The sequence below is a fragment of the Triturus cristatus genome, chromosome 9 (genome assembly GCF_964204655.1).
Source record: "Triturus cristatus chromosome 9, aTriCri1.1, whole genome shotgun sequence".
NCBI classification, from domain to species: Eukaryota; Metazoa; Chordata; class Amphibia; order Caudata; family Salamandridae; genus Triturus; species Triturus cristatus.
The window spans coordinates 763,525,051-763,537,057 of NC_140592.1; the positions used below are offsets into that span (position 1 = coordinate 763,525,051).

General features: G+C 42.2%; 1 protein-coding gene across 1 annotated transcript in view; it reads left to right on the plus strand.

The window, feature by feature from the left end:
* LOC146798806 (uncharacterized) overlaps positions 1-12,007 on the plus strand; it is a 128,979-nt gene that overhangs the window by 90,097 nt on the left and 26,875 nt on the right. Inside the window, exon 9 of the mRNA XM_085626116.1 lies at positions 1,852-2,098. Coding sequence (XP_085482242.1) covers positions 1,852-2,098 — 247 coding nt within the window. The remainder of the gene's footprint in view (positions 1-1,851; positions 2,099-12,007) is intronic.

Genomic DNA, 12,007 nt, shown 5'->3' on the forward strand with positions numbered 1-12,007 from the left:
TATAAAAAGTTTAAAACAACCCCCCTGTTGGAGAATATCTATGCCACTAAATTAGTCTTGCCTTACTCTCCAGCAAACTCTCAAATTTGGATGATTCATTATGTGTCTGTATAATGAAGACATTTCTTATGTAATACACCGATATTAAGCCTGGGCAGAGCTCGCGGAGTGACAAAAAAACTCAGTCGCTCTACGTGGAGTTCCACGAGCGGCAGAGTGCGTTATGGTCATGCTGTTTGCATGGTTTTTGAGCGCCGGGTGTTTGTCCCGCGCTGTAAAATCATTGCAAACAGTACCATGCGCAGCGCAAGGGGGCTCAGCTCCCTTTCTGCTGTTCCAGTAGATGTTCTACTCGAGCGGCAGCTTTCTCAATGCGAACGGAAGGTTTATCAACGAGAGTGATCGCAACCCCTCACATTGAGAAATCCGACCACCCGCATTGAGAAATCTCTACAGGAGGTTCATTTTCCTCACTCGCCAACTTGATGTTGACCAGCGTTAGCAAGGAAAAAAACTCCACAAACGGAGCAGAGTTCACCACCCAGGGTTAACCAATATTCTGGTTTCTTTTTCATTATATTATCTTTGCTTTGAAATATGATGGATGGAAGTTGTGTGAAAATAAGCTTTAAAAGATGCACTGTTTAATTATTTTGTGAGTAGCATTTACACCAATTTAAACTTGACCTGGCTAGTAGATGCTACCCGTGGCTTGCTTTATGATACTTATGGTACTGCATTTGCCTGATAGAGGGTTTTAGGGTTCCTGAAGAAAGCAGCAACAGGAAATGAAGGTAAACAAGCATAGAGGTGTTTAGGAACATCCATGGATAGCAGATGCTGCCACGCCTTGCCCTTTGGTAGCCCTGACACTGACCTGTCCATCACAGGTCTTGAGAGCCCTGAAGTCAGAGGCAGGAAGGGAAGTACACAGTGATTCTAATGGTGAAGTTTGCTTTCGACACTTTGCATTTTTTATCACTAAAATGGCCCCACAACAAATTGGAGGCGTCTAAGAGTGCGATGCCACTTTCGCTATCGATGGCATTTTGCTGAATCGCGTCTTTGTAAGCAGGGGTCTTTGAGCCCTGTAATTGCCACTCCTTGCCATTTGCCTCTCCAAAGTAAATAAGAGACTGTTAAGGGGATGAGAGTGGACAAAGGAAAAACCTAAAATGTCAAAGGATGTGAGATATTCTGCTGACCTTGGCGTTTTGGCAAATTAACTTCTAATTAGTCCGCCACCAATTCACAATGCCCTTGTCTTATTCTTTGCCCAGCTCAGGAATCCTTCTCTGTATGATCTGTGGTTTGGCAGTGTAGAATGAGATGCTGGCCTCTACACAATAATCTATGGGGACAGGGCCTAGCCCTGAGAACCATATAGCCATGTGTGCATGCACCACTGAGTTATATATATATTTGTGGGTAAACAGCATCTAGTGTATTCTACAAATTGGTGGAGCCACACAAGTTAGAAATTATGGAAGACTACTGTGTAAACAATACTGTATATCACACTGTTACTGTGAACATAGTCAGACTGTGTCTATACAGGTGACAACGTATCAAACAGCAAACTAGAAATATATTTTGTTTTGAGTACTCACTGCAATCCTATTTTGTAGGCCAGCTGCTGCATGCTTCCATACTGCAGGCCCTTTTAAACCCCCCCTATGCAAGCACATGACAAAAATTAATACAGGCAAACTTCAAAGAGATATGTAGCGAAATATTGTGCTATGGTCTTCACAAAGAGACTGAATGGGGAGATCCATTTGATACATGAGGCCCAATGCCTCAACTTTTACAGCAACGACTTCTGATATGTTAAAGTTCTCTGTGTTACAGAAATTGACGTCATTGGAAAAGAATTTGCGGACTACGAAACCCTGGATGAATTTGTCTCCTCCCTTGGAAAACAACAAAAAGTTGTTTTCCTAAAGAAAGACTGCCGAACTGTTGAAACATTTAACAAAAGAGTTGCTGTTGATCAGAGGAAATACAACATGAAATTCAAATATGCATATATTAAATATGTTTGCAAGCATTTCGGAGATTACAAATCAAAAAGTACAGGAATTCGTCCAAACCAAAGGTATGCTTACGTTCTGACGTTCTTACGTTCTGTAAACTGTGAAATGTCTGGGGGCGTTCCTTTCAGGCCCCTGCTGCAATGGATAAATGTACTGTTCCCATGCGCCTCTCAATATTTTGATATATTTATTTATCTACTTTATTTTATGGGGGGTGGGGGGGAGTGTCAAGTGCCGTGAACCATATAGCAGTTCCCTCAGAGCACTTTCTGGAATATGTAAATAGAATATAGGAATATAGTCATGGATCGATAGTTGACAATCAACAAGAAATGGTCTATGATCCATTGATGGAGACTTCATTCACATATGATGGTAGAAAGGTTGTGAAGCATTGAAGCAGAGTCAACAAGTAAATTGCTTGCTCAGGGAGGTGAGGCAATAGCCCTTTTTAGGGATCTAACAGGTCAGTCCTTGGACACAGAAGAAAACATAAGAGGGTAGCACAATGCAGTGTTCTAACTAAACATCTGCTTGATAAGGTGTGTTTTTAACGGCCTCTTCAACTAGAGAAAGTCAGTTTCCACCTGAGAGACAGTGATAGAGAGCTTCACAGAGATTGTTCTTTCCTTGGAGTGTCCTTCCTTAATACTTCTTGGAAGCATCAGTCGTGTGGTCTATATGTTGTGATTAGCAAACCTTATTCTTCTAGTTGAGAGGCAGGGACGAACAGCTTAGTGAGGTAGTCTGGATATCAGCTGTGTGGGGCTTGGTAGAGCAGACATAGATATTAGATTTGTTTTCTTTCCTTTAGTAGAAGCCAGTAGAGGATCAATCAGTGAAATGGGATTGCCTTCTTTCAGGCCAAACAGTAGATGAACAACATGATTCTGGCTTCTTTAGAGTGTGGAAAGTGATTTGTGTGGGGATGCCAGGATAGAGATTTTTCCAATAACTGTTGTGGGAGTTGATGCACAGTTTAATGCGTTTTTTTAGAGAGATGAAGGAGTAGTTAAATAGCTTTTAGGCTCTGATTAAGAGTGAGTTGGTGTTTTCTGACCACAGCATAAACACTCAGGGGTTGCATTTACGATTTGAGTGGTATTTACTGCATCCAGAAATTACGGGGAGCTGTGGCATAGCTAGACCTAGTGCTGCCAGTGGCGGTCCCTGCCTGCATGTACCACGCCCACATGTAGGGTTGGGGGGGGGGGGGGGGCGGTCTGGCAAAAGTCATACCATGTGGAATTTGGTGCGGCAAACATAAGAATCCACATTATTCCACACAAACATGAGATAGGTACTATTATCCTATCTGATAAATAAGTTACCCCACGGTACTATCAAATGGTAAGCGAGCTGACTTTTTAAGCTGGTCGTTAGACAGATCTCAGTGGGTTTGCGCTACGAAAAAGGCAAGGGGACTGGCTTCACAGGCCCCATGAGCAGGATTTGATTTTAGTTTTCATACCACTAAGGTATAACCACATTTTCTGTATCCTCTGGTGGACATGTGATTGTGGTGTGTCAAGTTTGGAAGTTTAAGACACTCAACTTTCAGCTTAAGATTAAACTTTGTCCCAGCTTTATACGTAAGGTATTTAGTCTCAATGCCATTGAGAATGTTGGTGAGAGAACACATATGGACACTGATTAGTGCTGGAGCCAATGCAGAACATTGCAACATGCATGTGACATTGAAGAGGAATGGGCCTGAGGTTACACAATGGCTGATCAGTGGCTCTCTGTGGTTATGCCAGACACTACCTCATCCTCACTTTTGTTTGTTGGGTCACAGAAAGAGGCTTTCCTCCATACTAATGACGTTCTTCGCTGTCACAGGACCCATATGGCCACTATCATCAATCTTGGGCCAAAAGGCAAGAAAGGGAGTAGGAAGACCACAGATATTTGTCCCTAGGTTCTCCACCACTTTATTGGCAGGCCCTCCTCCATTCTTATACATCACTGGTCTCAGTTGCGGCATGTTGGGATCCAGGAATGCAATGTATATAGGGCATCAGTAATGTATCTGGTTTGGAGCTTTAATGTAAAGCAGTTCTCATCCCCCAATAGGATGTTGTTTCTGTTCGTTTTATGATGAAACTTAGCACTTTTGCTGCCATCCTATACTCATTCCTTGTGTTTATGGAGCTTGCACTGTTCATCGTCAGCCATGTTTTATGTGCTCTGTGTGTAAAGGAAGCTCATACTGCTGCAGCCTTGGGGTACCTGTTGCTCGTGTGAGGAAAATCTACACTTTGGCTGCTCATGCTGTCACTGTTCCATGTGAGTCTGTGGGTGTTTGGACAAAATAACAGCTTTGAAATATCGGAACTCATAAATATCAGAAAAAAATATCATGATACAAAAATATAATAGTGTAGAATATCTTTCTCAAGAATATTGTTTTTAAGAATATTGTTTTTAATATGCTTTTCAGTAATATAGCTGTAAAAAAGATTGTTTTGTTAATTATTTCAATGTGTTTTAGTTACTATATTAATTTTAGTTGTTGGTATTATTGGTATAATTGTATAAAATGTAGTTTGAAATTTTAAGTGATTTTTTCAAATGTTATTAGTAGTGAGCTGTTGGGTTTGCAGAGGGACATTGTGGGAAGTTATTCAGATTAGAAATGTTTCATCTATTGTGAATGTATTTGTCACCGTTAATTTATTAATTGATCATTAAATATGCAATTTTGTGTTTTATATTATAATTTGAATTTAAAATGTACTTTTTTATTTTTAACTCAATTTTATTATTTGTTATAGTAAGTTAAATTTTAGTAGTGGGTTATTGGATTTGTGAGGGTACAGGGTGGGAAGTTCATTAAGTTATACCTATTATCAATTATTGTTAATATGTTTTTAATTGTTAATTATTTAATTGATTGTTTATTGTGTATATTATTTAATACTGATTTATTTAAGTTATAATTTAGTTGTGGGTTGCTGGGTTTGTAGGGGAATAGGGTTGGAAATGTAATTAAATTAAATGCATTTTAACTTAATGCTATTTGTGAAGCAATTATTTTTATTTGATTATTAATAATTGTATATTCCTTAATTTATTAATTATTGTGCAATTGTTGTAATGTTGTATTTATTTTAATATGTATTTTACTTTGTATATGCTGTATTGTAGGTTATAAAGAAAATAAAAATATATCATATTTTTTATATTAATTTATATTTATATGTAATTTATTAATTAAAATTAATTATGTGTAATTTAGTTGTTGTAGTACTTTATTCTATTACAAAACGGTTATATACCGGAGGGTCAAAGGGAACATTTTTTGAGACCACACAAGATTATATCCCCAAATAAAGTATTACAAACACTCGGAACCCTGGGGTCTAAAATGACAAAAAGAAGGAAGTAAAGGTGGTGTGTGAATAAGAAACAAAAGCCCAATGCACATAGTGAAAGGGCAATCCCTTTAGGAACGTAATCCCTCACTCACCCTAGGTGACATGCTTCATCATATGGGATTCTCCTCCCAGAGAAAAATCCTAGTTTCTCTGGGGGCTACAACCCCCTCTATGAGAGGGAGGAGCTCAGGGATGTTTTGATAATGCACTAAAGGGTGGACTAAATCCACATATGAAGAGCTGGGTGTGAGTGGGGGGTGCAGTGCTAATGAAAAAATAGTGCAATAGAAGTGTGTTAAAACTAGTCACGGGACGGCAAGGAAGAATCTCTTAAAGACCAACCGTACCGATGCTAGATTAAAAAGATGTGAGAACCACTAGTTCAATATAACCAATGGTGCAATGTATAAAACAATGGTCGACATGTTTCAGCCAAGGCGCCTAACTAGGCTCGGCTTTCATCAGGACCTGGTTAGCTACTGCAAAAAGGAAAGGATTGTAACAGAACTACTCCACAAAGGATACCGTGACCACCCTAAAGTGCTTAGCATTTGTGACCAACTTTCCTTACACTGATTCTCTTTTGTTTAGGTGATGTTTGAATTACAAGGAGACGTACACCCGACAAGCAACTTTGGGGTGGTCACGGTATCCTTTGTGGAGTAGTTCTGTTACAATCCTTTCCTTTTTGCAGTAGCTAACCAGGTCCTGATGAAAGCCGAGCCTAGTTAGGCGCCTTGGCTGAAACATGTCGACCATTGTTTTATACATTGCACCATTGGTTATATTGAACTAGTGGTTCTCACATCTTTTTAATCTAGCATCGGTACGGTTGGTCTTTAAGAGATTCTTCCTTGCCGTCCCGTGACTAGTTTTAACACACTTCTATTGCACTATTTTTTCATTAGCACTGCACCCCCCACTCACACCCAGCTCTTCATATGTGGATTTAGTCCACCCTTTAGTGCATTATCAAAACATCCCTGAGCTCCTCCCTCTCATAGAGGGGGTTGTAGCCCCCAGAGAAACTAGGATTTTTCTCTGGGAGGAGAATCCCATATGATGAAGCATGTCACCTAGGGTGAGTGAGGGATTACGTTCCTAAAGGGATTGCCCTTTCACTATGTGCATTGGGCTTTTGTTTCTTATTCACACACCACCTTTACTTCCTTCTTTTTGTCATTTTAGACCCCAGGGTTCCGAGTGTTTGTAGTACTTTATTCGACATATAAAAAATATCATAAAAGTGCAGTGCAATGTGTGATAAAAACAGTTTAAAAACATACTACAACAAGTGGCTTCAATCCGTGCATGGTTAAAAAGAATAAAAAAAATAAAATAAAAAAAAAACAGCATATATATACACGTATCAATTTCACATATCCCCTATAGTTGATAATATGAACAATAATGGCCAACAGGGTCAGGGGAGTGGGTGGTTTGCTTGTAGATGGTGCGCCTTAAGTAACCTGCGTCTTAATCTCCAGGCCCAGCCCAGGTATTTGGCAGTCCCACAGATTACACTAGGGACAGTTGTGTCGTAGGTCAAGATACGCAATGCCACCCTAGCGGACCTTACACCCAGATTTTTGCAAACAGGTTTAAGCCACCTTAGTCTTGGTTGCCTGTACGCCTGGCAGGCAAACATGAAGTGGCCAATAGACTCTGTGGGCGAGGCACACCCTGGGCAGCCTTTTGAGTGCGTAATGACCTTGCTCCAGCGGGTTTGAAAATCATAGAGTGGGAGCGTGCCATATCTCAATTTGAGATATAGAGATCTGTCTTCAGGTGATTCAATGAGGTCCATAAAGGACTCCAGGCTGGGAGCTGGTTTTGTATCCAAGAAGTTTACAGTAAGCACACCCTCCTGATTTCTTAGGGTATCGGCCGTAACCCAATCCCAATAGATTTTTTTTATCGTAAGTTTGGGAGGGGGAACCTGGCTCGCCCAAGCTTCTTCCAGACCAATCTTCTGCAGATGTTTTTTCAAATTTGATACCCATGGAATCTTGTGATCTGCTCCCAGATTTAATAACTCGTCCAGGGCAGAGGCAAAGTGGTGGAGTTCAGGGGATCTTCTAATCCTTGCCCAGTATAGTATAGGGCGCAACCTTGCCACATTACTGATGTTTTGTCTGCCAAGGTCACTACGGAGTGGAACTAGCGGGGTGGACAGGGGAAGCGAGACTAAGTCCCTAAAGAACTTGTTCTCGGATCTAAGTAACTCTGACAGATTTTCGAAACCCCACAATTCCGCCCCATAGAGCGCTGCTGACAGTGCCTTCCCCTCATAGACTTTAACAGCCGCCGCTATCGGCCTGCTATATGAGAGCCTCAGATGTCTCGATATTGCCCCTGCAGCTCTTTTGTGGGCAAGGAGCATTTTTGAGAGATGGGGAGCCCATTTAAGCTTGTTATTTACCCTCACTCCGAGATAATCAAAAGCATCCACTAGCTCAAGTGATGTACCATTGAGCTTGATGTTATTCTTAAAGTTTTTAGAGGGAGATAGCGCCATCAGCTTAGTTTTCAGCGTGTTTATTTGCAGCCCCCTGGTGTCACAAAACTCTGAGAAGCGGGACAACAGTCTTTGTAAGCCCATAGGGCTTTTCGAGATCAAGAGAGTGTCGTCAGCAAAGAGTAGGGTAGATATTTTTTCCCCGCACAGGGTTGGGGCATTGACCCTGTCGTCTCTCAAATAGTCTGCCACACCATTTATATAGAGAGAAAACAGGGTCGGGGCCATGACACAGCCCTGGCGCACTCCTTTCTCGACGGAAATCCTCTCTGTGAGCTGTCCCTGTTGTCCCCACCTAACTTTAGCAAAATTGCCTACGTGGAGACGTTTCAGGAGGTCCAGAGTTAGGGGAGGGATGCCCAGGTCGTGCAGTACCTGCCACAGCTGTGAACGTGGCACCAGGTCAAAGGCTGTTTTTAAATCAATAAATGCCAAATAAAGGCTGCCTTTTTCGATGACCACGGATTTCCAGTATATAATACAAAATCTAAAGACCTGGTCGATGGTACCTACTCCCTCCCTAAAACCTGCTTGTAGATGACTCAGGATGCCCTCCTCATCTATCCACTCCTTAATCCTGGTCAAGAGGACTCTGCCAACCACTTTTTGAATTACATCGATTAAGCTAATCGGTCTGTAGTTGGCAGGGTCCCCTCTATCCCCTTTCTTATAAATAGCCACCACCTCCGCCCCCTTCCAGGAGTCCGGAATTGGGCAGCCTAGAGCTAGATTTTTTAGGATCCGAAGGATGAATTCTGCCCAGAGATCTTTTTCATGGAGCAGTAGATCACCTGGGAGACCATCGGGGCCAGCTGCCTTTCCCGGGGCAATTGTATTAATTGCAGAAAGGACCTCATTTAGGCCAAAGTCGGGCTCTAGCTCCAGATGTTCCGGATACTCCAATGCCGGCAACTGCTCCTCATGGCCCACTCTTTCCCTGGATGAATAAAGGTTTGAGAAATGTGAATGCCATTGGGACCCCGTTATATGATTCGGTATTGGATCTGCCCCGCCCCTGGTACTGATGTTTATAAGATTCCAGAAGGAGGATGAGTCTTTTAGTAGGGCTGCGACCTTTAAATCCTGCCAGTGGGATTCGTCCCACAGACGCTTTGCCTTTCTTATGGTGGTATAATACATTTTCCGGGCATTGGTGATGGCTAACTGATCCTTGGATTTAATGGCTCTAGATAGAGTCTGTCTCATAGCCCTACAATCTTGTGAGAACCAGGGGTTTTCTGTTTTTGGGGGGTGCCGCTTTTGATCCCCCTTTTCCTGAGTCACAAAGAAATTCCCAACCCGTGCTACCGTCCGATGATAGACTTCTAAGATGTGTAATTTGTTAATATTTATTTAAGAAATATTCAATTGTGTTTCTGAATTGATATTTGTTACTTAAGATATATTTATTTTTCATGCTTTAATTGAAATTCATAAGGTGATTTCATTATTTTTTGTACTTAATAAAGTTAATATTATTTTTGGTAATTTTATCTTTTCTTTCTTTTTTTATTGGTTCTATTTTAGCATTTTTAATAAATATTTATATTTATTTCTGTGTACTGTAATTTTAAATGTGCTTTACATTTTTAATAAAACATAGACGCACCACAAAATATAACTGCCCATCAGACCATGCTGAAAGCATCTTTAACACTGCCCTCCCACTCATGTACACTTCATGTCCTTCCCCTCCTTCACCATGCCCCTCCGACCTGGGAATCCAAGCTGGCCTTGTTTCTCGGTCGAAATGCCAGTTTTGCCCCTCTTCATTGTCCATCTCTAACATCTCACATTGCCCAAATCTTTGTCCATTTCTGTGGGCACCTCCTGCCCTCATATTATCTTTTCTCCGCCAGCATGCACCAGTCTGTCTTTTCTCCAGCCCCCCAGTCCAGGAGCGTCCAAAACACCCCACGTGCATACAGTATTATTTCTTGCTACCATCAGTCTCAATGAAACCCACATTATCTGGTACACTGTGGTCCTTTATGTATCTATTATATTAAGTAATGTCCTTTTGGATTATTTTCTCTGTGAGTCCCCAAGGTCTGCCTCAAAACATCATGCCAGTAGGTCTATATTACAGAGCACTCCCAAAGAATATGGAAAAAGGACCCTACCACTCCACACCACCGCAGACACCACAACAGATAACCCAGCAGACACCGCTTGTCTGTATCTCAAACCATTTTACTTAGGGAAGTCCTGGAGTAATATGCTCTATACAGTACCCTGAGTTGCACCATGCAGAACCCCACTCCATATTGCCACCTCTCTCAGGCTCTGCAGTGCCTCTTCCCATTCTTCTTCTTCGAGTCTGCCAAAATTTGGCTCCCACACTTCCCTCAGCTTCTGTATTTGCTCTGGCAAACTATTTACTATTTGTTTGTAGAAGGAGGTAGCTCCTTTCTCTAAGGGTTCCTAAAGCACTCCTACCGCCAATGGGGAGGCATCTGGTACTTCTGTTCTTGGAAAATTATGTAAGAAAAGGACATGCCTAACCTGTAGGTAGTCGACAGTTTCAGCCTTGCCAAATTGTAGTCTTTCTGCAGTTTTTCTAGCAGCATGATTGTAGCCCTCTTCCACAGGTCTCCCAATTTTAAGATGCTAGTCAGGTCCCAACGAGTTCAAGATGCACCTGTGAGGCTACCTACAGCCTTAAGATTCTGACTATCACACGGGGGCGTCTCCACAGTGAGTTTGCCTTTTGCATCCCAAATAAACTGTGGCCTCCCACCATTCTGATATGTGGGGTAAGATCACTGAGGCGGGTACTCCCATACAGTGCAGCAGAAGAGCCTCTTACCCCTAGTTTATACTTGTCCATTTTCACTGCCTGCTCCAACTGGTCTGCAAAGGCCCAATAGTTTATGACATGCAGTTGTGCTGCCCAGTAGTAGCACATTCAGATACCTGGCCGAGCTATCTATTCCCCCCCTCTTCAATATACTCCTCGTGTCAGTTTTTTACTTGCGATTCTGGAGGGACCCCTGTCCCATAATAGCAGCTGAATCTCTCACCTCTACCACCCTAGAGAAGTGTACTGGGACTCTTCATGGTGTGTTTTGGAGTGCTTATAAGAACCACAGAAGACCCATCATTTTAAAAACTGCTGCTCTTCCCATTAGCGACAATGGAAGTCCTCTCCAATGTAGGATATCATGCCGGAATCGATTCAAAGTTGTATACAGGTTTTAGGCCATAAACTCGTTTGAATCTTTAGTAATGTTGACACCCAAAAATTAAAACCCGTCTGTGTCTTCACTGGCATGTTGCAATCTCAGGGCAGACGTGGAACAACTCCCATTAGGGGTTATACTAGTGATTTGTCCCCATTTATATAGTATCCAGCGTACTTCCCAAAGTTGCGAATGATCTTCAACAGCATATCTATGGTAAGTTCATGGTCTGTCACTTAGAGCACTCTATCGTCCACATAAAAAGATATAGGTCCTCTCAGCCTTCCTCCCAGTATATTCCTTTCACTCGATAGCCTTGCCTGATCCACATTGCCAGGAGTTAAAGGGCCAGTGCAAATACCATTGGCAACAGTGGGTAGTCCTGCCTGGTGCCTTCCTTTAGCTAAAACCTTCCAGAGTATGTTCCATTTAACAGGCCATAACCCATTCCTCCTCTGTCAATGGGTCTAGTAGGCTACAGTTCCATCGCTCCATTGCCTTGTGCGTGGTGTCAGCAATGTCTGTCTGTAGTGCTGCATATAGTCTGGACACTAACTTTTTAGCAGTAGGGGTTGTGATCAGCAACTGCAAAGCAGTCAAGTGGGGTGGCTCTGCAGGATGTGTCGGATATAATTTCTGCAATGCTCTCTGCAGTCTATAGTATGTGAATTGAAATAATAACGTTGGGTTGCTAATGTATGTCAACTCCTCATGTGATTTGAAGGATCCATTTTCATACAGGTCTCCCATGGTAACCAGGCCTATCTGCTTGAGCAAAGCCATACCCACCTTCTCCCGAGTAACTGAAAGCTCGGGGTGATGCTGTAGCTGCAGCGCCGGAGCATACAATGGCAGTTTATACACTTTCCCACCCATAGTTTGCCAGGCTTT